Here is a 26498-nt window from a genome sequence, read left to right as displayed (position 1 = left end):
TTACCTATCATTAAATGTCTTAATCTTCTTATTCTTATCTTTTTGTTGTTGTATATAGGTGCTAGATTTGCTTGTTTATCAGGAACAAGTATGGCAGCTCCCCATGTAGCTGGAGTAGCCGCTCTCATTAAACAAATGAACCCAATGTGGAGCCCTGCAGCCATTGCCTCTGCACTATCTACTACAGCAACTACAAAGGATAACATGAGAATGCCCATCACTAATCAAGGATCTACAAAGCACCCACATGGAACCCCATTTGACTATGGATCTGGATTCCTCAATGCCAAAACTTCTCTTGACCCTGGATTTGTTTTTGAAGCAGGTTTTATTCTATGCTTAAGCATGATTAAATAATAATAATATCTACCTTATTTTGCATATATAAAATAAACTATAGCACATGACTTCACATCTAGATTCCTCAATGCCAAAAATTCGCTTGATCTTGGATTTGTTTTTGGTGTAGGTTATTGCATGCTGAAGTGAGTTTTTGAAAATAATTTGTTAGCAAATATCTACCTTGCTTTGCATATATAAAATGAACTATAGCACATCTCTCATGGCACAAGTTATTAAAAATAAACTAATTCAAAAAAGTAAAATTATGGACACAAGTTATTCAAAAAATAAATTATCCACTTTGGTTTTCAAAGTCATATAACTATGTAAACCACCTATAACAAGTAAAAGAAGTTAGATTGGGCTTTTAAAATAAGAATGTGAGATCATTTTAAATTCAATGTTTGTGTGGACAAAAATTAACAATAACTTATTATTAAAATTTCCCTTTCATTGTTGTGTCAATCAATCTTCTTCTCATGGGTTTAGTTCCTAATGGGATTTGAAAAGTTTTATTTCTTTAGATTTTACAAAAGAAATCTCATCTTCATTTACTTTATTAAAGGATGGATTAGATGTAGAATTTTAATTTTGTTATTCCTTATAAAGGAACCTTATTCTCATTTATTCTTTTTAATGATGACTTGGATGTAGGATTTGAAGACTACATCAACTTTGCATGCTCTGTACCAGGAGTTAGTGAGGATGAGGTCTATAGAGCAATAGGGATAAGGTGCCATGACCCCATAAGCAATGTATCTGATTTAAACATGCCATCACTAACCATCGCACTCTTAACTGGGAGCCTTCAATTGACAAGGAAGATTACAAGTGTAGCTAAAACTATGGAAACATACAATGCTAATGTGAAACATCACCATCACAATCCTCTTATTGAAGTGAGTGTTTCACCAGAAACTTTTAATCTCCAACCTGGATCATCCCTAAACCTTAACTTCAATCTCTCCATACCTACATTGTCTACTAGTAGCTCACTTCACCACCAAAAATTTCAATTTGGTGAGATTGCTTTTCATGGAGACCAAGGCCACTCTCCTAGAATCCCATTTGCCATCTCTTCTACTCTCCACACCTAATCTCCCGTACTGCTTGATTAAGCATTGAGCATGAATCTTCAAAAACTCTACCTTATATTTCATGTGTGATCAATTCATGTAGAGATAATGTGTTATCTTAAATTAAGGAATTGAACCTAAATGTGTTATCTTAAATTAAGGAATTTTTGGGTCATTGATTATGTGAAAATTTTAAGATAACGCTATATGCATAATAAACTCAATATTCTCAAATTCAAACCATTCAATCTCTTACATATTCACCCGAACAAGTGTTTTTAATCCATAGGTTGCATTGTTTGAATGGGGTACCAATGTGGTCCATTTAACTAAATCATTTGTGTAAGGGTTCCAACAATGCTATATCTTGATGTTTCCCTTATCCCCTTTCCTAGTTACCTCCTCACCTTATAACCACTCTCCTTGATCTAGCATGGCTCTGTGTGTGTGTGTGTGTGTGTGTGTGTGTGTGACATCGGCAAACTTCATGATGGAGGCTCCTAAGGAAGTGGAGTCAGATCATATTTTTTGTGAGGAGAGAGAGAGAGAGAGAGAGAGAGAGAGAGAGAGAGAAACCCCACAACCCAATGTAACCTGCCCCAATAGAGTAAAGCCACCTCTGTGTCACTGATGATATAGGCCATGTGGTAGATGTATGTGTGAGCACTTTAGTCAAGGTCACGGGCACTTGTAGTAGCCTTGGACATATAGAGAGAGAGAGAGAGAGAGAGAGAGAGAGAGAGAGAGAGAGAGAGAGAGAGAGAGAGAGAGAGAGAGTGTGTGTGTGTGTCAAGGACTATAAGTTTAGGGACTCGAGGCACTAGTCATGGTAAGAGGGAAACTTGGTATAGGGTCCAGGTGCGCTAGGATTATTCACTTGAGGGGAGGTGTTGAAATATAAATGTGAATAGGGTGTGTGCGGGAACAAGCCCTTAGCAAGAGGCTATAAAAGAGAATCTGTAAATGTGAGAGAAGCTGTGAAAAGGTGAGAAGTATCTACTAGGAGAGAATAAAGGGTAGAATGAGAAGATTTAGAAGGTGTGGAGATATTTTGGGAAGAGATGGAGAGAATCAAGCAAAAGAGGTGGAGTGAATCAAGGAGAGATCAGTGGGATTAGATGCTTGGATGTAAACTCTATAAATTGAGGCATTGGCCTAATGAGAATTTGGTGGTTTTTGATTATCCATGCCTACATTAAGCTATTAGTTAATTGCTCACTAATCACATCTTAATTATCCATGCCTACATTAAGCTATTAGTTAATTACTCATTAACCACATCGTAATTAGTTAATTACTCACTAATCACATCATCTAATCTCTTCTCTAATGATGTTGATTCTAGCATTTGATCCACCATAGCTCATCACATTGCTGCAAATTTAACATGGTATCAGAGCCTAGCCTAGAATCCATCAAATTTATGAGCCCATTATCTTGCTAATCACCTAGCTAATCAACATTAGTAGATAATCAAGTTTTTTTACCTCTTTTTCAAAGAGCTTCTGTACCCCCAGCTGGTGAGGGGCTTGATCTCCCTCTAGGCTTAACAATAGGTTTCAAGCCTTTAGTCACACATAGCCACAAGCCTTATGCTCCAGCCCATCAAAAAAGCAATTTGTCAAACGGCCTTCTAGAACTACAGATTTTTGCGAACTCATAAGCGCCTTTTTTCTGAAGGGTATTTTGGTGCAATTGAGGGTTCAAATTAACCATTGGGTATCTGATACAGATCCCTATAACTTCAGATTGCAATTCGGAGATGGTTTGATACTCCAACCATTCAGTATAGATTTTTTACCCTTGGCTTAATGTAATTTCTAGTGAATTTATGCTCATAAATCTGTTTAATCATCAGCTAAACACGAGATTGAGTTGTAAAAGGGTAGACACTGCCCTTGAATCTTGAAATTGGATCGAGGTAAGATCCCCTTCACATCATCATGAGCACGGCACAAGAGATAGACAAATTTAATTGGGAGCAGTTTTCTACAAGGCAAACAAAAACCATGTATCTACTCATGAGGAAAAATCTATGGGGGCTAGTTGAGGGAAGAGATGAATGCCCAGAGGTGAGTGGGACATTAGGAACTCAATGGAGTCTTTTTGGGCCCTTTAATTTGCCATGAGGTTATGGAAACGTTTAACTTTTTGACAAATAGGAGCCCGCCATGTAAGCAAAAACCAATGGTTTGTAAGAGAGGTGTAAGAGTGGTCAAAGGGTGCACTTTTTTCCCCAAAAAGGGGAGGGGACAATTTTACAATTTTCGGACCTCCATAACTTCTACATACAAGCTCCGATTTGAGCGGAGATTACAGATCCGTGATCTACGCATCAAGAGCTTTCCATAGATATGTTACATGATATGGTTTTATCCGCTAGATTTTAAATTCCATTTTTCCCCCAAAATTCAAATTCGAATAAAGTAGCCGTTTTGAAGCTTCTAATTAGAAAACGTTTCTTCTTAAGAGAAAAGGTTTGACTCCCTTAAACTGCCAAACAAAAGGGCCCAAGAAGACTCCATTGAGTTCCTAATGAAATGAGTGGAAGAGCATGAATGAGAAAGCATTAGGACATATCGCACTCAGTTTAAATGATGAAATCATTCATCACATCACAGGGATACAATGGGCAAAAGATGCATGGGATGAACTCAATAAATTATTCGCGGCACTCAAGCAAAAAATTCAAAGATAAATCTGTGAATGCAATTCTACAAAGTGGATATGAAGGAAAGTGAACCTTTAATCACACGAACAAATATAAAAGCATCAAGCAACAACTCGCAGCCATTGGCAACAAGAAGGTAGAAGATGATGAGGCACTAGTAGTGCTTCTGAAGAGTGTGGACAAAGGTGAATATAAAAACATTATAGCAACATTTAAGAATGTACCTGAATTGAAGCTACACGAGATAGAAGGAGCTCTACTAGAGAAAGAGACCAGGGTCAAAGAGAAGAAATGGCTGGACTCAATAGTTGAAGAAGAAAAAGCATTCTTCACCCAAGGAGGATTCTCTTGAGGACAAGGATGAGGAAGAGGCAGAGTAGGAGGAAGGTCCTTCACTTGCCACAACTGTGGAAAGCGAGGACACATGGCAAGAGACTGCTACAGCAAACCCAGTGGAGAAGGAACGACATCGGCAAACTTCATGGAAGCTCCTAAGGAAGTGGAGTCAGATAATCTTTTCTGAGAGAGAGAGAGAGAGAGAGAGAGAGAGAGAAACCCCACAACCCAATGTAACCTACCCCAACAGAGTAAAACCACCTCTGAGCCACCGATGATGTAGGCCATGTGGTAGATGTATGTGTGAGCACTTTAGTCAAGGTCACGGGCCCTTGTAGTAGCCTTGGACACATAGAGAGAGAGAGAGAGATAGTGTGTGTGTGTCAAGGACTATGAGTTTAGGGACTCGAGGCACTAGTCACTCACGGACTACCAAGTAAGAGGGAAACTTGGTATAGGGTCTAGGTGTGCTAGGATTATTCACTTGAGGGGAGGTGTTGAAATATATAAGTAAGAGGGAAACTTGGTATAGGGTCTAGGTGTGCTAGGATTATTCACTTGAGGGGAGGTGTTGAAATATACAAGTGAATAGGGTGTGTGTGGGAACAAGCCCTTAGCAAGAGGCTGTAAAAGAGAATCTGTAAATGTGAGAGAAGCTCTGAAAAGGTGAGAAGTATCTACTAGGAGAGAATAAAGGGTAGCATGAGAAGATTTAGGAGGTGTGGAGATATTCTGGGAAGAGGTGGAGAGAATCAAGCAAAAGAGGTGGAGTGAATCAAGGAGAGATCAGTGGGATTAGGTGGATGTAAACTCTATAAATTGAGGCATTGGCCTAATGAAAATTTGCTAATTTTTTATTATCCATGCCTACATTAAGCTATCATAATTGCTCACTAATCACGTCTTAATTATCATCTAAACTCTTTTCTAATGCCTACATTAAGCTATCAGTTAATTGCTCACTAATCACGTCTTAATTATCATCTAAACTCTTTTCTAATGATGTTGATTCTAGCATTTGATCCACCATAGTTTATCACATTGCTGCAAATTTAACATGGTATCAGAGCCTAGCCTAGAATCCATCAAATTTATGAGTCCATAATCTTGCTAATCACCTAGCTAATCAAGATTAGTAGATAATCAAGTTTTTTAACCTCTTTTTCAAAGAGCTTCTGTACCCCCAGCTGGTGGAGGGGCTTGATCTCCCTCCAGGCTTAACAACAGGCTTCAAGCCTTTAGCCACACATAGCCACAAGCCTTATGCTCCAGGCTTAACAATAGGCTTCAAGCCTTTAGCCACACATAGCCACAAGCCTTATGCTCCAGCCCATAAAAGCAATTCGTTAAACCACCTTCTAGAATTGTAGATTTTTGCGAATTCTCCAGTGCCTTTTTTCTGAAGAGAACTAGAGATCTACACTTACATAGAAGAGATTGCTCTAATTCCTCTTGGCCCCCTAGGGGTTTACAAGGGTGCTCTACAAGCTGGTGAAGACAGTTTTTGATTTCATCAAGTCTACAGTGAGATCCAAGCTCTCCATCAAATCTGCACGTGACTTTGGTAAAACAGAGATTAAGCATTCAATGTTTGGTCAAATCTTGTATTTCTTGGCTTAATCCTCTACTAGATTAACTGCTATTGATGGCCTTGAAAGGGGTTGAGCTCATTTGAATTCTAAGGCCCCAAAACTGGACTCCCCGTATACTTTTTTTTTTGCACACAAAACAGAGGATTATTTTGCTAATCAAAACTAATAACTGTATTTTGGTACAATTGAGGGTTCAAATTAACCATTGGGTATCTGATAAAGATCCCTATAATTTCAGATTGCAATTCGGGGATGGTTTGATACTCCAACCATTCAGTACTAGATTTGTTACCCTTGGTTTAATGTTATTTTTGGTGAATTTATGCTGATAAATCTGTTTGTAATCATCAGCTAAACACCAGATTGAGTTGTAAAAGGGTAGACACTGCCCTCCTTGAATCTTGAAATTGGATCAAGAGGTAAGACCCCCTTCACATCATCATGAGCACGGCACAAGAGATAGCCAAATTTAATGGGGAGCAGTTTTAAACATGGCAAACAGAAACCATGTATCTACTCATGAGGAAAAATCTGTGGGGGCTAGTTCAGGGAAGAGATGAATGCCCAAAGGTGAGTGGAAAAATGAGTGGAAGAGCAAGAATAAGAAAGCATTAGGACTTATCGCACTCAGTTTAAATGATGAAATCATTCATCACATCACAGGGATACTATGGGCAAAAGATGCATGGAATGAACTCAATAAATTATTTGGCACTCAAGCAACAAATTCAAAGATAAATCTGTTAATGCAATTCTACAAAGTGGATATGAAGGAAAGTGAACCTTTAATCACACACTTGAACAAATATAAAAGCATTAAGCAACAACTCGCAGCCATTGGCAAGAAGGTAGAAAATGATGAGGCACTAGCAGTGCTTCTGAAGAGTGTGGACAAAGCTAAATATGAAAACATTGTAGCAACATTAAAGAATGTGCCTGAATTGAAGCTGCACGAGATAGAAGCTATACTAGAGCAAGAGACAAGGGTCAAAGAGAAGAAATGGCTGGACTCAACAGCTAGAGAAGAAAAAGCATCCTTCACCCAAGAAGGATTCTCTCGAGGATGAGGACGAGAAAGAGGCAGAGTAGAAGAAGGAACTTTACTTGCCACCACAACTGTGGAAAGCCATGACACATGGCAAGAGACTGCTACAACAAATCCAATGGAGAAGGAACGACATCGGCAAACTTCATGGAGGCTCCTAAGGAAGTGGAGTCAGATCATCTTTTCTGAGAGAGAGAGAGAGAGAGAGAGAGAGAGAGAGAGAGAGAGAGAGAGAGAGAGAGAGAGAGAGAGAGAGAGAGAGAGAGAATCCCACAACCCAATGCAACTTGCCCCAACAGAATAAAACCGCCTCTGAGCTACCGATGATGTAGGCCATGTGGTAGATGTATGTGTGAGCACTTTAGTCAAGGTCACGGGCAATTGTAGTAGCCTTGGACACACACACACACACACACACACACACATATATATATATATATATAGAGAGAGAGAGAGAGTCAAGGACTATGAGTTTAGGGACTCGAGGCACTAGTCGCGAGATGGACTACCAAGTAAGAGGGAAACTTGGTATAGGGTCCAGGTGTGCTAGGATTATTCACTTGAGGGAGGTGTTGAGATATACAAGTGAATAGGGTGTGTGTAGGAACAAGCCCTTAGCAAGAGGCTATAAAAGAGAATCTGTAAATGTGAGAGAAGCTGTGAAAAGGTGAGAAGTATCTACTAGGAGAGAATAAAGGGTAGCATGAGAAGATTTAGGAGGTGTGGAGATATTTTGGGAAGAGGTGGAGAGAATCAAGCAAAAGAGGTGGAGTGAATCAAGAAGAGATCAGTGGGATTAGATGCTTGGATGTAAACTCTATAAATTGAGGCATTGGCCTAATGAGAATTTGTTGGTTTTTGATTATCCATGCCTACATTAAGCTATCAGTTAATTGCTCACTAATCACATCTTAATTATCATCTAATCTCTTTTCTAATGATGTTGATTCTAGCATTTTAAGGTATCAATTGCTCACTAATCACGTCTTAATTATCATCTAATCTCTTTTCCAATGATGTTGATTCTAGCATTTGATCCACCATAGCTCATCACATTGCTACAAATTCAACATGGTATCAGAGCCTAGCCTAGAATCCATCAAATTTATGAGCCCATTATCTTACATCTTTTTCAAGCCTTTAGCCACACATAGCCAGAAGCCTTATGCTCCAGCCCATCAAATCAGTTCATCAAACTGCCTTCTAGAACTGCAGATTTTTGAGAATTCGCCAGCACCTTTTTTTTGAAGAGAACTGGAGATCTACACTTACACAGAAGACATTGCTCTACTTCCTCCTGTCCCTAGGGGTTTTCAAGGGTGCTCTACAAGTTGGTGAAGACAGTTTTTGATTCCTCTTGGCCCTATGGGTTTTCAAGGGTGCTCTACAAGCTGGTGAAGACAGTTTTTGATTTTATCAAGTCTACAGTGAGATCCAAGCTCTCCATCAAATATGTAGGTTACTTTGGTAAAACAGAGATTAAGCATTCAATGTTTGGTCAAATCTTGTGCTTCTTGGCTTAATCCTCTACTAGACTAACTACTATTGATGGCCTTGAAAGGGGTTGAGCTCATTTGAACTCTGAGGCCCCAGATCTAGACTCCCCGCATACTCTGTTTTCTGCACACAAAACAGAGGATTATTTTGCTAGTTAGTGATAAATCAATACTAATCACTCTATTTTGGTGCAATTGAGGGTTCAAATTATCCATTGGGTATTTGATACAGATCCCTATAACTTCAGATTGCGATTTGGAGATGGTTTGATACTCCAACCATTCAGTACAGATTTGTTACCCTTGGCTTCATGTAATTTCTGGTGAATTTATGCTGATAAATCTGTTGTAATCATCAGCTAAATACAAGATTGAGTTGTAAAAGGGTAGACAGTGCCCTTGAATCTTGAAATTGGATCAAGAGGTAAGACCCCCTTCACATCATCATGAGCACGGCACAAGAGATAGACAAATTTAATGCATGGCAAACAAAAACCATGTATCTACTCATGATGAGGAAAAGTCTGTGGGGGCTAGTTGAGGGAAGAGATGAATGCCTAGAGGTGAGTGGGAAAATGAGTGGAAGAGCAGGAATGAGAAAGCATTAGGACTTATCGCACTCAGTTTAAATGATGAAATCATTCATCACATCACAAAGATACAATGGGCAAAAGATGCATGGGATGAACTCAATAAATTATTTGGCACTCAAGGAAAAATCTCAAAGATAAATCTCTTAATGCAATTCTACAAAGTGAATATGAAGGAAGTGAACCTTTAATCACACACTTGAACAAATATAAAAGTATTAAGCAACAACTCGCAGCCATTGGCAAGAAGGTAGAAGATGATGAGGCACTAGTAGTGCTTCTGAAGAGTGTGGACAAAGGTGAATATGAAAACATTGTAGCAACATTAAAGAATGTACCTGAATTCAAGCTGCACGAGATAGAAGGAGCTCTACTAGAGCAAGAATGTACTTGAATTGAAGCTGCACGACGAGATAGAAGGAGCTCTACTAGAGCAAGAGACCAGGGTCAAAGAGAAGAAATGGATGGACTCAACAGCTGAAGAAGAAAAAACATTCTTCACCCAAGGAGGATTCTCTCGAGGACGAGGACGAGGAAGAGGCAGAGTAGGAGGAAGGACCTTCACTTTTGCCACAACTGTGGAAAGCTAGGACACATGGCAAGAGACTGCTACAGCAAACCCAATGGAGAAGGAACGACATCAGCAAACTTCATGGAGGCTCCTAAGGAAGTGGAGTCAGATCATCTTTTTTGAGAGAGAGAGAGAGAGAGAGAGAGAGAGAGAGAGAGAGAGAGAGAGAGAGAGAGAGAGAGAGAGAAACCCCACAACCCAATGTAATCTACCCCAACAAAGTAAAACCACCTCTGAGCCACCGATGATGTAGGCCATGTGGTAGATGTATGTGTGAGCACTTTAGTCAATGTCATGGCGGGCACTTGTAGTAGCCTTGGAGAGAGAGAGAGAGAGAGAGAGAGAGAGAGAGTCAAGGACTATAAGTTTAGGGACTCGAGGCACTAGTCTCGCAAACTACCAAGTAAGAGGGAAACTTGGTATAGGGTCCAAGTGTGCTAGGATTATTCACTTGAGGGGATGTGTTGAAATATAAATGTGAATAGGGTGTATGTTGAAATATAAATGTGAATAGGGTGTGTGCGGGAATAAGCCCTTAGCAAGAGGCTATAAAAGAGAATCTGTAAATGTGAGAGAAGCTGTGAAAAGGTGAGAAGTATCTACTAGGAGAGAATAAAGGGCAGCATGAGAAGATTTAGGAGGTGTGGAGATATTCTGGGAAGAGGTGGAGAGAATCAAGCAAAAGAGGTGGAGTGAATCAAGGAGAGATTAGTGGGATTAGATGCTTGGATGTAAACTCTATAAATTGAGGCATTGGTCTAATGAGAATTTGCTGGTTTTTTATTATCCATGCCTACATTAAGCTATCAATTAATTGCTCACTAATCACGTCTTAATTATCATCTAATCTCTTTTCTAATGATGCTTGGATGTAAACTCTATAAATTGAGGCATTGGTCTAATGAGAATTTGCTGGTTTTTTATTATCCATGCCTACATTAAGCTATCAATTAATTGCTCACTAATCACGTCTTAATTATCATCTAATATCTTTTCTAATGATGTTGATTCTAGCATTTGATCCACCATAGCTCATCACATTGCTGCAAATTTAACATGGTATCAGAGCCTAGCCTAGAATCCATGAAATTTATGAGCCCATTATCTTGCTAATTTCTAGCTATCCAGGATTAGTAGATAATCAAGTTTTTTAACCTCTTTTTCAAAGAGCTTCTGTATCCCCAGCTGGTGGAGGGGCTTGATCTCCCTCTAGGCTTAACAATAGGCTTCAAGCCTTTAGTCACACACACATAGCCACAAGCCTTATGCTCCAGCCCATCACAAAGGAATTCGTCAAACCGCCTTCTAGAACTGCAGATTGTCATCGCCCAGCACCTTTTTTCTGAAGAGACCTGGAGATCTACACTTACACAGAAGACATTGCTCTAATTCCTCTTGGCCCTAGGGGTTTTTAAGGGTGCTGTACAAGCTGGTGAAGAGAGTTTTTGATTTCATGAAGTCTACAGTGAGATCCAAGCTCTCCATCAAATCTGGTACTGACTTTGGTAAAATAGAGATTAAGCATTTAATGTTTGGTCAAATCTTGTATTTCTTGGCTTAATCCTCTAATAGACTAACTGCTATTGATGGCCTTGAAAGGGGTTGAGCTCATTGAACTCTAAGGCCCCAGATCTGGACTCCCTGCATACTTTGTTTTTTGCATACAAAACAGAGGATTATTTTACTAATCAGTGATTAATCAATAGTAATCACTGCATTTTGGTACAATTGAGGGTTCAAATTAACCATTGGGTAACTGATACAGATCCGTATAACTTCAGATTGCAATTCGGAGATGGTTTGATACTCCAACCATTCAGTACTACAGATTTGTTACCCTTGGCTCAATGTAATTTCTGGTGAATTTATGCTGATAAATCTATTGTAATCATCAGCTAAACACTAGATTGACTTGTAAAAGGGTAGACACTCCCCTTGAATCTTGAAATTGGATCAAGAGGTAAATCATTCATCACATCACAGGGATACAATGGGCAAAAGATGCCTGGGATGAATTCAATAAATTATTTGGCACTCAAGCAAAAAATTCAAAGATAAATCTATTCATGCAATTCTACAAAGTGGATATGAAGGAAAGTGAACCTTTAATCTTACACTTGAACAAATATAAAAGCATCAAGCAAGAAGGTAGAAGATGATGAGGCACTAGCATCCATTGGTAAGAAGGTAGAAGATGATGAGGCACTAGCGTCCATTGGCAAGAAGGTAGAAGATGATGAGGCACTAGCGTTGCTTTTGAAAAGTGTGGACAAAGGTGAATATGAAAACATTGTAGCAACATTAAAGAATAAGCCTGAATTGAAGCTGCACGAGATAGAAGAAGATCTACTAGAGCAAGAGACCAGGGTCAAAGAGAAGAAATGGCTGGACTCAACAGCTAGAGAAGAAAAAACATTTTTCACCCAAGGAGGATTCTCTCGAGGATGAGGACGAGGAAGAGGTAGAGTAGGAGGAAGGACCTTCACTTGCCACACCTGTGGAAAGCCAGGACATATGGCAAGAGACTATATCAAACCCAGTGGAGAAGGAATGACATCGGCAAACTTCATGTGGGAGGCTCCTAAAAGGAAGTGGAGTCAGATCATCTTTGCTGAGAGAGAGAGAGAGAGAGAGAGAGAGAGAGAGAGAAACCCCAAAACCCAATGTAACCTGCCCCAACAGAGTAAAACCACCTCTGAGCCACCGATGATGTAGGCCATGTAGTAGATGTATGTGTGAGCACTGTAGTCAAGGTCACAGGCACTTGTAGTTGCCTTGGACACATACAGAGAGAGAGAGAGAGAGAGAGAGAGAGAGAGAGAGAGAGAGAGAGAGAGAGAGAGTGTCAAGGACTATGAGTTTAGGGACTCGAGGCACTAGTCACGGACTACCAAGTAAGAGGGAAACTTGGTATAGGGTCCAAGTGTGCTAGGACTATTCACTTGAGGGGAGGTGTTGAAATATACAAGTGAATAGGGTGTGTGCGAGAACATGCCCTTAGCAAAAGGCTGTAAAAGAGAATCTGTAAATGTGAGAGAAGCTGTGAAAAGGTGAGAAGTATCTACTGGGAGAGATTAAAGGGTAGCATGAGAAGATTTAGGAGGTGTGGAGATATTCTGAGAAGAGGTGTAGAGAATCAAGCAAAAGAGGTGGAGTGAATCAAGGAGAGATCAGTGGGATTAGATGCTTGGATGTAAACTGTATAAATTAAGGCATTGGCCTAATGAGAATTTACTAGTTTTTTATTATTCATGCCTACATTAAGCTATCAATTAATTACTCACTAATCACATCTTAATTATCATCTAATCTCTTTTCTAATGATATTGATTCTAGCATTTGATCCACCATAGCTCATCACATTACTGCAAATTTAACATGGTATCAGAGCCTAGCCTAGAAACCATCAAATTTATGAGCCCATTATCTTGCTTATTTCTAGCTAATCAGGATTAGTAGATAATCAAGTTTTTTTACCTCTTTTTTAAAGAGCTTCTGTACCCCCAACTGCTAGAGTGGCTTGATCTCCCTCCAGGCTTAACAATAGGCTTCAAGCCTTTAGCCACGCATAACCACAAGCCTTATGCTCCAGCCCATCAAAGCAATTTGTCAAACCGCCTTCTAGAACTGCAGATTTTCGCGAATTTGCCAGTGCCTTTTAACTGAAGAGACCTGGAGATTTACACTTACACAGAAGACATTGCTCTAATTCCTCCTAGCCCTAGGGGTTTTTAAGGGTGCTCTACAAGCTGGTGAAGATAGTTTTTGATTTCATCAAGTCTATAGTGAGATCGTCAAACCACCTTCTTGAACTGCAGATTTTCACCCAGCGCCTTTTTACTGAAGAGACCTAGAGATTTACACTTACACAGAAGACATTGCTCTAATTCCTCCTAGCCCTAGGGTTTTTTAAGGGTACTCTACAAGCTGGTGAAGACAGTTTTTGATTTCATCAAGTCTATAGTGAGATCCAAGCTCTCCATCAAATCTGGTACTGACTTTGGTAAAATAGAGATTAAGCATTCAATGTTTGGTCAAATCTTGTGTTTCTTGGCTTAAACCTCTACTAGACTAACTGCTATTGATGGCCTCAAAAGGGGTTGAGCTCGTTTGAACTCTAAGGCCCCAGATATGGACTCCCCGCATACTCTGTTTTTTGCATACAAAATAGAGGATTATTTTGCTAATTAGTGATTAATCAATAGTAATCACTATATTTTGGTGCAATTAAGGATCCAAATTAACCATTGGGTATCTGATACAGATCCCTATAACTTCAGATTGCAATTCGGAGATGGTTTGATACTCCAACCATTCAGTACAGATTTGTTACCCTTGGCTTAATGTAATTTCTGGTGAATTTATGCTGATAAATCTATTGTAATCATCAGCTAAACACTAGATTGACTTGTAAAAGGGTAGATACTGCCCTTGAATCTTGAAATTGGATCAAGAGGTAAGACCCCCTTCACATCATCATGAGGACGGCACAAGAGATAGACAAATTTAATGGGGAGCAGTTTTCTACAAGACAAAACCATGTATCTACTCATGAGGAAAAATCTGTGGGGGCTAGTTGAGGCAAGAGATGAATGCCCAGAGGTGAGTAGGAAAATGAGTGGAAGAGCAGGAATGAGAAAGCATTAGGACTTATCGCACTCATTTTAAATGATGAAATCATTCATCACATCACAGGGATACAATAATGGGCAAAAGATGCATGGGATGAACTCAATAAATTATTTGGCACTCAAGGAAAAAATTCAAAGATAATTTTGTTAATGCAATTCTACAAAGTGGATATGAAGGAAAGTGAACCTTTAATCACACTTTCCCAATGCAGGGAGAGATCCTCTTCAAGATTCTGAGCACCATCTTCCTTTCCCCTCTCCCTTTCCCAAAAGGAAGGGAGAGATCCTCTTCAAAATCCTCTTGAGCACCACCCGAGGAGGAGGACACCCAAGGAGGAGTTAAGGGGAGCACTCTCTTGGCAGCATATAGACAGTCTGGGACATACTCTCATGGAAGAGGACACTCTCTCGTGTATCACCTTGAGTTCTAGCATAGTCCTTCTATTGGAGTGGAGTCTCCCTTCTTGTATCACTCCTTTTTGGGATCGTGATGGTAGTGTTGTGCTCTGTTTGGTGTTTTATCTATCTCTTTGTGTGAGCGAGGTGAGTGAGGTGTGAGTGGTGTGTGTGGTGTGAGTGAGAGGCCTGTAGGGGTACTGTGGTGCTAGGTGGTGGTCGAAGAGCATGGTAGATAGTGTAGAGCCTAGGTCTTGCATGTCTAGCCAGTGAGGTCGACTCATCCTTGGTGGGTATACTTTCCTAAGAGGATTCATGCTCCCTTCTCCCCCAACCTTAGTGTTTGTGGCGGTTGTCTTCGAGTTCCCTCTAGCAAGGACCGACGGAGTCATCCATAGCTTAGACAAGATTTGGCAATCATGATGGGACTCTCCTAGAGGTCAAGGATAGTCTCAAAGTTTTTTTCTTTTTCTTTTTTGGTGATTTTTTGATCGTGGTGAGAGGAGTGTTGTGCATGCCCCTGAAGACTAGAGCTTCTGGAGGTGATTCACCCCTTCATTCTCCTGTTCGAACTAGTCAAACTAGTCGTAGGGTTCTTCCTTGTTCCCTTAATCTTCCCTCAGCATCTTCCTCTTCTAACCCTATGGTAGCTCCAGGGCTAGAGCATTGGCTACTATCCTGAACTGCATGCAAGTTAAGCTACCAACCTTCAAAGGGACCATCACTGAAGATGCAGAAGACCATGTGTGCGGCGGTTCCTCACTATGTGTGACTCAAGAGGTCTCAATGGAGATGATGCATGCTTGGTCTTGTTCTCGACCACATTGGAAGAAAGTGCCGACCGGTGGTACAGTCAATTTCCCATCAATCAGATTGGGCCACCCTCAGGCTATAGTTCTTGGCCACCTTTCGGCGGCCAGGGAAATACTTTGACCTCATCACTCAAGAGCTCAACCAACTCTCCATGAAGGCGGGGGAGTCAGTGGCCCAACTTGTCACAAGAGCTAAAGTTTTGGTCGCTCGGCTACCCCAAGATCCTGGAAACTACATGCTGCAACAATGGGGACTTCGAGCACTCCCTACTCAAATGGCGATGAAGATGAGAGAGATGTTTTCACCCCAAGGCACCCTACAAGACTTCCAAGACAGAGCTACACAACTGGAGAATGCTCGCCTCATGGCGGAGCGTAGTACCTCTTGGTCCCCACTTATCCCTGGCATGTCTTCGGCTCCTCCAATTGTTCCTCTAGCCCCGATGGTAGCTTCTACATCTGCTTCCATGGATGAGCTAGCCAAGCTCAAGAAGGAGCTTGAAGATTTCAAAAGGTCACAACAAGAGGACGCGGCTGTGGCAGCGCTCCGGAAGGAGATTAAGCAACACAAGGTCAAAGATCCCAAGACGAGTCCATGGTGCCCAGTATGTAGCTCGCAAGGCCATCTTCCAAATGATTGTCCCTCCAAGAAATATTGCTCATTTTTCTCAAAGGCGGGCCATGAGGACAAGGAGTGTTACTACCTCAAGGGACTTTGCCTTATGCAACAACAACTTAAGCAAGGTGCCTCCCCGCTTAATCCCTTTGCCGAAGACTACATGGTGACGCCCACCAATAGTGCTTCAACTTCTTCCCCCACGATCCTAACCACCAACCAAACCCAACACCCTTCTTGAACCCTCAATCAGCCCCCCAATCCCAAGCTTATATTAACCCTGCCCCCACTGGTCCCTCCTACTTAGCTAGCCCACATACCCTTTCCCCCCCCCATGGTGGCTACTTTTGTACAAACCCCTCCACCACCCCAAACCACTTCATCTCAACAGGGAGCTCAAGTAGCCACGGTAGCATACACCAATACCCCTCATCTCCCGGAGCAACCCTAACATACAACCCCCTACCTATGCAAATTCCATATCAAGCAAGCACTCTCCTAACCTATCAGCAGTACCTCCCCACAGTGCTACCTATAACACAAACACCTCAAGTCTATCAAAACCCACCTCTGATGGTATATGCGATAGCCCCTCCAGTACCTCCGGCCACTAACAACATGTATGGGGCTCGGCCTAACCAAAGGTACCCCAATCGCCGTCCTCCCAACAACCCCACCCGACCTCTTATATGCTACCGTTGTGGGGGGAGCGGCCACATGCAAGCTCAATGCACTGCTCCAGAGGGCTCGCCCCCATGCCTCCATTGCCCGGAGAGCCGAGACCACTACACCCGAGATTGTCCTAGAACCCCATTGGTTAACATGGTGGAACCTGTGGTGCCATCTTGACACTCCAATAGTGGCAGTGGTGCCACCTCGCACTGCTAGCACTCCAATAGTGGTAGCTGTCACTCGGTACCAAGGAGCTCCAAAGACACCAACTCCTCTCCCTGATGGTGCAATCTACCCATCCATTGTGGACCAAGCTTATAAGGAAGCGGTGGAGGAATTCATTCAACCACCACCCATGAAGAAGGAAGCGGCACCTACCTTAGTCATTCCCCCAACCACCACACGTGCAAAGGCGGATGAGGAGTCTACCCAACCCAAGGTTAGTAATTTAAGTTAGGAGGAAAAGTTGGTAGGAGTAAAGGTGGAAATTACCCTTCCTCAGTTATGTAGTTTGAGCCAGGAAATAGGAGAGCAACTACTAGGCTTGGTCCAGTATTGGATGGATCCGAAGGTAACTAGGGGTGAAGCCACATCTCGTAGTAGTGGGCGACGGCCCAGGAGGTAGCAAGCAACGGTACGCCTCACTATCCGAGGAGTGGCCGATCACCAAAGCCCAAGGGTGACAGTCTCCATGGGAGGAACTCAAATTACAGGAGCCATTGTGGATGGTGGTTTTGGTGTTAACATCATGCCCGAAGCTACTAGGAAAGTCTTGGGTCTCCGTGAGCCAGCTCCCTTTGCCATCCAAGTGGTAGACCAGAGAGAAGTGATGCCCGTGGGACTAGTCAGCCAAGTTTCGATCAGTTTTGAAGGATTAGGATATGAAATGACTTTTGTGATGTTAGACCTCCCACCAACTCGAGGGGCCTACAGCTTACTCATTGTTGGAAGACCTTGGTTGAGGGCAGCTCAAGTGATCCATGATTGGGGTCGGGACAACTTGCATATCCCTAACCCAGAGGGGACAGTGACCTTGCCCTTGGAAAAAGGCCCCGATGAGAGTGCGCAGGGTACTGCCCTACGTGACATGATTCCCATTCAGGAGGAAGGACCCAATGACGAGGAAGAATAGGAGGAATGGCAAGGCTTACCAATGGATGAGGCCTAGGATCCATTCGGTTTAGAGGGAGAGGTGGTAGAACCTCTATGTAATTGGTTAAATTCCTATGAGGGGTTCCAGTGCAACATGGTGGACATAGTTGAGTTGGACCCCGACCCTATTCAAGAGCTGTCCCAAGAAGAAGAGCTCTCAAAAGAAGCAGGAGTACGGGAGAATCTTTGCTCACTCTGGCCTCCTCCTCTGCAGCAACAATGTCTCAAAACAACAAGTGTCTCAATAGGAAGAGATAGAGGTCATAGGTCTAGGGGAACCTAAGTTTTCTCGACAACCTCGAAAGAAGGTCTCTCAAGAGGAGTCATCAGAGGCACCTACAACCCCTCCTAGACGCACCTGCAAGGAGAGGCGGGCAGAGCACCTCAAGGCTCAGGAAGAAGCCTTGCCAGTAGAAGAGATACCTGCTGTGGCTGGACGGAGGAACGCATTGGTGATTTCCCTCTAGACAACACCCCAGCCTATGACCCCGTAGCTCTCCATCAAGCAGCACTCGGCACCACTCCTCTTCCACCAACTACTTACCACGAGGAGGTAAGAGAGCTGAACCTGGGCACAAGAGAGGAGCCATGCCTTATCTTGGTGGAGCTTGGGTCTAGGAGGACCCTTCCACTGTAAGATTCCTCCCTAGGCTCTCAAGATGTCCAGTATCTTCCCCTGTAATCAAATCCCTCTTCAAAAATATAAAAGATCTTGTTTTTACCAGTTTTGGCCTAGAGAGAGAAAATCTTCTAGAGAGTGGTAATTTAGTTTTTAAATATCTTTGGATAGAAAAATATCTCATCTTATTAAAATAAGTTCCCCTGAAACAGAAGTTCAAAAAGATTTCCAGAAGGTGCATTAGAAATTAAGTATAATTTGTTCAAGAGGCATTATCCTGGGGGTGAAGATTTTTTCAAAATTTTAAATTAAGGTTCCTATGGACCAATAAGATTCATCCAAATGTAGGGAGGAGATAAATGGAAGAATAAAAGAAAAGATAATCACATAAGATGAAGAGTTGACTAAGGACAAGGTTAATAGTTAAAAAAGAGAGATATTTAGGTGAAATGATGCATTTTTGACACCTCAGTATGGGGGAATTTCCCTCATGAAGGAGGCGCCTATTTCACATGCTTGAATGAGTTTTAAACTCCCAAATAATAAGATATTTTTATCTCTCCTCTCTCCTGTTTCAACTAGATCCAAAAAGTGAGCAAAACTGACCCCAAAAATTGACCAAATTGATTTGGAAAATTCTAGAATCAGTTGGCTTGGTTAGAAGCTCACTTTTTCCTATAAACAGAAGCCTTCCCCTTTGTTGAAACTCAATAGTGTTTTGCATTGTTACCCTGCCTCTCCCAAGTGCCAAAAACAGTGAATTTTACTCATAATTCATTAGTTTTTGACCTTCCCTCTTCCAAAAGATTGGTGGCCACTTGTTTCAAACAAGAGTAGAACCCTCAAACCATCAAGCCAAAGGAAAGCTCTCAAATTCATTAGTAAGTTAGAGATTCTTCTCTTTTCCATTCATTTTATGGTTTTTTATGATTTTTGTCTTCTCTAAATTACAAATGATGTTATGCCTCATTGAAAAAAGGCATTCCCCTCTCTTCTTTAGTAAATCCAACCATTCTTTATCCTAGATGATTGATTATTGGATGAAATCAAGTTTTTCATAATGTTCTCTTAAATAAGTAGAAAATGTTTACACTAGAATGGTTTAAATACTCTTGGTGAACTTCTAATTAATTTAAATGAGTTAAAAATTAAAAAATGGTCAGCCATACAAAGGCGGTTATGGTAAATTTTTTTAAAATTTGTGAAATAAATTTCATCTTTTATTAATCAAAAAGAGTAATCCCCATCATTAGAGCATTCTAAAAGTGTCATTTTCATTCATGCATAGAAAGATGCATATTGATTAATTTTTATAAAAGAATGATTTTCAATAGAATTAAATTCTATGAAAGATACTTATTGATAATTTTTTTTATTATGAAAGTGTTACTTTCTTCATTATGGATTTTTATGCATAAAATAATGCATAAAAGTATATTTTTTATTACAAAAGAGTTACTTTCATCATGTTGATTTTTATGCATAAAAGAAATTTATTTTTATTAACAAAGTGTTACTTTTATCATATTTTATTTTCATGCATAAAAGTATGCATAAAAGATTATTATTATTTTAATTATAAAAGTGTTACTTTTATCGTTTGATTTTTATTCATAAGAGGATGCATAAAAGAAATTTATTTTTATTATAAAAGTATTACTTTTATCATATTTGATTTTCATGCATAAAAGTATGCATAAAAGATTATTTTTTATTATTATAAAAGTGTTACTTTTATCGTTATTGATTTTTATGCATAAGAGGATGCATAAAAGAAATTTATTTTTATGATAAAAGTGTTACTTTTATCATTATTGATTTTTATGCATAAAAGTATGCATAAAATATTATTATTTTTATTATTAAAGTGTTGCTTTTATCATATTTGATTTTTATGTCTCTCTCTCTCTCTCTCTCCCTCTCTTGCGACGAGCACATCACACACATTTTAATCATTGCTTTGTGGAGTGAGGGGGAGGGGTGGTCCAGTATTGATTGAGCCTATGTCTGGGAGGCAAAAGGGTTTGGCCACCTTATTTACGTGGCTATCGTCCCCAACCCCAGTGTTTGCCAAGCGTATTTTTCTTTTCAAGTCTAAGCATTATATTTGTTGTTTTGTAATGTATAGTGTTTGCCAAGCTTATGTTTCTTTTCAAGTCTAAGCATTATATTTGTTGTTTATATGAACTTTATTAGAAAACTGCATAGGATCATCATGGTTGAAGACCCCAAGTGTTTCCCAATCTTATGTTTCTTTTGAAGCCTAAGCATTACCTTTACTTTTTTGTAATTTATACAAACTTCATTAGAAAACTGCATAGTATCATCATGGTTGGAGATCCTAGTTTATGAGTCACCTATAAAGTGCATAAAGTAATTATTTGGACTTAGACGGTGTTGGGAGAAATGAAAGGTATGAGAATGGTCTTAATAAACACGGCCAAGACTTCATATGGGGCACTTTGAAGGGACGATAAGAAGAGTTATCATTATTAAAGGTGGAGTAACTAGGTGATTAAATATAGCAAGAGAAGATCACCTAAATTTCATATAAGATGGTCATATAGAAAGAGCATATTGCCAGAAATTTATATAATGATCTCTCGCACACAAACACAAGTACACACATGCACAAAATCAAATGATCTCTTGCACACAAATAAAAGTACATACATGCACATAATCAAACACGTTCACATGTTGATGCACATATGCATACCCACACGTACATACACATACCCAAATAATATGTAAAGTTCACATGTGCATACATAATTTCTCATTCACTAGGGTTAATACGTACATTAGTTCACACAGAGACACATAATCCGCACATTTTAATCTCTTTTGTGTGTTCTCTCTCTCAAAAACGAAGTTTTAAAAAAAGGAAAAGAAATAGCTTTAGAGCTAGTGGAATTGCAGTCTATAAAATGTAAGATGATTGGTGATAGGAAATGGCTTAATTTGTAGGTTGATAATTTGCATTTATAATCAAAATTGTTGGATCTATTAGATGGAGATATATTAATTGTTCCGGTGCTTGTTGCATGTAATTTTTAGTAATCACATCTCTGTCTCTCTCGTCGCAATTTAAGATAATTGATGATAGTAAATGGCTATATTTGTAGATCGATAATTAATTCGGATTCATAATAGAAAGAATGAGATGTTATTTAGGCAAAGATATTAATTTACCGGCGTATTCTGGTGCTTGTTCGACTGGAGCCGCTAAACTATAAGCAGCCCATATGGAATCCCCTGGAGCGATAATGTTAGGTTTCAACAAATTGATGGGTTGCTCGCTGACAAAATTTGCATAAGCAGGACCTCGCGCCGAGAAACTGGTAACCATAGGCGCCCTTAAAGTGAACTCCCCATCCACGTTCCCCTCAATTCTTCCAACTGGGTTTACAGTAAAATTGTAATAACTGTAAAATGCCTGCAGCAGCGATGGCAAACACAAATGATTTTGATCAAAGAAGAAGGCTTATTGTGCATCAGTTTAACGTAAACTAATGAGCTTTTTGCTTGCTTTTCTAATTAAGGTTGTCTTGCCTGCACGTCTTCAGTAAAGTCGAGCACAACAGCAGGTGTTTCCACAATGAAAAGCTCCATGCCGCCATCCGATACATTGCTGATATCCAGAACGAATCCCACCGCGCCAAGATCTTTTGCAGTTTTCTCCACTTGCAGTAAAATTGAGTTGTTCATGATGAAGTCCTGATCATAATTTGAGAAAACACAGAGGATAATGTTTCCCTGGATTAAAGTCTTGTTGTAATATCCAGAATCCTTACAAGGAAAATCGATATCTGGTGAGTATTGCTCTCCAATTAAAGCACTCTCTGCACCAATAATTGGGTACATGATCTCCGCCGGAGTTCCGACTGAAGTACACCAAGGGAAATCAGTAACCTTTCCTCTAACCAGTGAAAAAAGAATGACCCTCAAACTCAAGGAAAATAACAAAGTTATTAAAGAAAGTCAATTGAAAAATTTCATACAAAGAAATTAAATTCTTTAGTCGTTGATGTGCTTGTCTCTTCTATATGATTTAATACTCTAATTAGTAGAATCTTGGAATATGGAACCACTACATTTAACTCAAAAATCAATTTATTATTATTCTGAATCAGGGAAAGATTGTGGGAAACAATTCCCCTAGGCTACACAAAAACAGCATTCCAATTTATTTTTACTGCCTGAAATTTGAAAAACTCCCCTAGAAATATATCAAGCCCTTACAAAAAAGGTTCAAATTTACTAGTTTTTAGTTCAAATACCGGCACAATTGGTTAGTTTATAAGCATGTCCTTATTTTGACTGATAAAAAAAAAGAAGCTTTTATTGAGCCCTAATTCCCCAACATTTTTGTAGTACGGAAAGGCCATAGAGACGCCTTTCCTAGGAGGAAGATTGGGAGCCATGGCTATAGCTGGCGACCCCTCTTCCCTTGGGAAAGGCCGACCGATGGCCTTTCCCAACCCATTACAATTGAGGCCTTGTAAGCACATCAACAGCAGCTAGGAGGGACGACGACCTGGTGCTCAGCCATATAAAGATAGCTCAGCAACTAGAATTCCAAAAATTCCATGATGTGACATGTCAGCATCCTAGAGCATTTTCCTAATTTAATGCAAGGCGATTGAACGCCTCAGATACAGCCTCGACCGACCCACGACCATTACGTTTGGGGAAATGTGCAACATTTTTTGTTGGGGAAAGGTTGACCTTTCCCCTACCTTTCCCAACCATCATTATCTTAGGGAGGCATCCATTCCAATCTTGATAGAGACAACCAAAAAAATAAGAGCTTGGACAACACATCATATTCCTACTTGTGAAATTGACAGGAGGTTACTGCAAGAGTTGCAGCCCGGGGGGTGCACCTAAAAAAATGTAAGTGTAGCACGTGAGTTCATCAGGAGGGTTTTTTTAATTGACAAAACCTACAGGATTACATCTACAAAAGGGGGTTTTTTATTACACTTTTGAAAAAAACCCGTAGGTTCCTTAAGAAAGAGGGGTAATTTTATTAGTTGATAGCATGTAGGTAGAGGGGGTTTTTTATTATCCCTTGAACGCACGTGATACATATGATTTCTTAGTGGTGGACCCCCCGAGAGTTGCAGCCACATTAGCTTTTATAGAATTCAATCGATGATGGTGCCATGCGAATCAAGGAGATATATATTCTTGAAAAGAAAGGAGTCCCAATTCAATGCTCCATATTTGTTTTCTGTCGACCCATGACCTCCCCATGACAATGATAGAGAGAGTTATATATGCTCATAGGATTACATTATGTATGCTCTTCTAAGCTCGTCCCTTCAGCATAATAAGGATAAATCTCCTAATACCTTATATAGGATATCACCATCATCAATGGCTTTATTGAAAGATCTTGGGCCTTAAAAGTTGAAGGGTGAGAAAAGTCAATCCTTATTTTCACTTGGTCACTAGCTCCAAGAGCCTACAACCTTTCTTTCACTATCGAGTGTTTGTGTATCGGTTGCAATACTGGGCTCGTGAGTGAAAAATAATGAGAACCCATCTTATAATGAGTTCACAAACATAAACCACTTATCATCAAAGCTGTCATGTGGCATCATACATGTACTTACATGATAAAGTTCGCCCCGTTACGGTCACATTATTTCCCAAGGTGATGCCTTGTGGATATGTTCGATCAGTGGTGCTTGCACCCACAGTCATGGTCCAGGGTGCATTGGATCTCATTGAGCTTGCACGTGGCCCATTGTTTCCTGCTGAGTTGGCCGTGAAAACACCAGCTCTTGCAGCATGCAACAAGCCCACATTGAATGCTGATAAGAAAGAAGTGATGTTGTCTGTTGGTGGATCAAAGTTAAGAGAAATGCTTATGACATCCACCCCATCTTCAACAGCCTGCATATACCTCCCCCCAACCAACAACATCAACCACATTTGAAAGAAAAAAAGAATGCAATATTTATTCATCATATTCGAATACAAGTTTCAGAGAGAGAGAGAGAGAGAGAGAGAGAGAGAGAGAGAGAGAGAGAGAGAGAGAGAGGCCTTTAGGTGTACATTTAATGAGACAAAAACAGAAAGATAATTATGAATCTTAGAAGATATAATTCAAACTGAGATATAAAGGCTTACAATCCTACTAGTCAAATTAACAAAACATAGTGGGATTTAAGTAAGATTTAATGTTTTTGAGATTTTTATAGTGATGATTATGATAATTTGTTGTAAACAGTACTAGGCTGGCCTCCTGGTCCTTTTGTAGAGTTATGGGGCAAGAACTTGAGAGAGAATTGCTATGTTACCTGCTCAATAGCTGCCACTACATCAGCTTCCTCTGACGAGTTCGAGTAAAGACAACGATAGGCTGCAATACTGTGGTGACCTAAAGCTGTGTTAGATATACAAATTTTCCTGCAGACATTCGTTTTATCAAATCATGATGGTTATACTCACCGTGCACGTGGAGCCATACCACTCGCATTTCCAAAATTCACACCATTCACGATAACTGGGATGCCGTGATTTCCTCCTGCAGTAGATGCAGTGTGCCTGTGACACAAAGCTAGTAAATTCAAGTTTCAATTCATGTATTGTTTCCATTGAATAGGGATCTCTCTCTCTCTCTCTCTCTCTCTCTCTCTCTCTCTCTCTCCCTCTCGATAATAATAATAATAATTGTTATATCCATTTAATAGAGTTCTCTCTCTCCCTCTCTCTCTCTCTCTCTCTCTCTCTCTCTCGACGCGCATTGATTATAACTGTTGTTTCCATTGAATACAGTCGGCTGTTCTCTCTCTCTCTCTCTCTCTCTCTCTGTCTCTCTCTCTCTCTCTGTCTCTGTGTCTCTGCGAGCATGCAAGTATTTCTTTGGTAGAAAGCACTTACGTTCCATGGCCGTCCTGATCAAAAGGCGACTCCACGTCCTGTGAGGCATTGAAGCTTCCAGAGGCTTTGGCGGCCTTGTTGAAGAAGCGAGCTGCAATGAGCTTTCCGTTGCAGGACCCCGTGGGGAACATGGGCCCAACATCACACTGCCCGTGGAAGTGCGGTAGCGTTGTATTGTATGGCTTGGATGGATCATTGTTCTGGAAGCTGGGATGCGAGGCGTCAATGCCGGTATCCACGACTCCGATCACCACTCCCTCCCCCGCATTCTCCTCCCCTCCTACCGTCGACCATGCCCCTGTCGGCAAGCCTAGAAATTCCGGCGTGTGCGTTGTATCAAGCTTTGCCCTCCGGCTCTTGTAAACATGCCGGACTCCAGATGCCCATTTTATTGATTCCCTCTGCAGTGTGCACCAGCCTCTTACAATCAGTCTATCAAATTTCCATAACAAAAATTATAGGACCACAACAAATACTTTGGTAAAGAAGAACATTATTTCATTTTGGTCGGCCCCATCTGGAATACATCTTTGAGCGAACCTTATCTGAATCATTTTTACCATCTTTGAGTGAACCTTGGTTGAATTTCTTTTAACCATAGGTCAAAGAGGGAACATTAATTTTTAACAAAGATCTCTTTCTCACATGGACCCAAGAAAGTAACTCTTGCTTGTTCTCCTCATCCAAATCTTGCAAGACTTAGGGTTTGATGGAGACACATTGAGAGATTCGTTGAATTCTATGCATCCAAGCATCAATAGATATGATGAGAGAGAGGCCAATCACAAGGGAAGCTCCCTTGACCATACGGGAATTAGAAAGAGTTCAAGATGCACCTCCAACAAAAAAGAAGCTTCCGCCTAAGTGACCGTAAGTCTTCTTTCCAATAAATTTATTGATTTTTTTTTTCATGCATATCAAAGTACATGTATTGCTTTTTATGCATGCACATATATAAGCTTATGTATGTGTGTGCTTATGAGG

General features: G+C 40.5%; 2 protein-coding genes across 2 annotated transcripts in view; one reads left to right on the top strand and one right to left on the bottom strand.

The window, feature by feature from the left end:
• Positions 1-1498, top strand: part of LOC147633206 (subtilisin-like protease SBT2.5) — a 37116-nt gene extending 35618 nt beyond the window's left edge. Inside the window, exons 9-10 of the mRNA XM_086805820.1 lie at positions 59-325; positions 997-1498. Of these exons, the coding sequence (XP_086661946.1) occupies positions 59-325; positions 997-1439 (710 nt within the window). The 3' untranslated portion in view covers positions 1440-1498. The remainder of the gene's footprint in view (positions 1-58; positions 326-996) is intronic.
• A 20197-nt stretch (positions 1499-21695) lies between these two features.
• Positions 21696-26077, bottom strand: LOC147633205 (subtilisin-like protease SBT2.3). The gene is made up of 7 exons (XM_086805705.1): positions 26055-26077; positions 25515-25946; positions 25083-25178; positions 24932-25040; positions 24242-24524; positions 22173-22504; positions 21696-22056 (listed from the first exon to the last, which is right to left on the bottom strand). Exons 1-7 carry the CDS (start codon positions 26075-26077, stop codon positions 21787-21789), a joined length of 1545 nt encoding a protein of 514 aa, XP_086661831.1. The 3' UTR covers positions 21696-21786.
• Between the last annotated feature and the right edge of the window lie 421 nt (positions 26078-26498).

Source organism: Cibotium barometz, chromosome 12 (assembly GCF_041138505.1).
Source record: "Cibotium barometz isolate CiBa-2024 chromosome 12, ASM4113850v1, whole genome shotgun sequence".
Lineage (NCBI taxonomy): Eukaryota > Viridiplantae > Streptophyta > Polypodiopsida > Cyatheales > Cibotiaceae > Cibotium > Cibotium barometz.
The sequence above is the reverse complement of the archived record's forward strand: the minus strand, read 5'-3'. Positions and strand labels throughout refer to the sequence as shown.

What these genes read in the sequence shown, in the direction of transcription:
- LOC147633205 (XM_086805705.1), bottom strand. Translation starts at nt 26,077, where the DNA reads ATGGTAAAAATGATTCAGATAAG. An exon ending in GTAAAAATGATTCAGATAAG is followed by an intron (nt 25,947 to 26,054) that starts GTTCGCTCAAAG and finishes GAAATTTGATAG; the next exon opens with ACTGATTGTAAGAGGCTGGT. An exon ending in GGTATGGCTCCACGTGCACG is followed by an intron (nt 25,041 to 25,082) that starts GTGAGTATAACC and finishes GAATGTCTGCAG; the next exon opens with GAAAATTTGTATATCTAACA.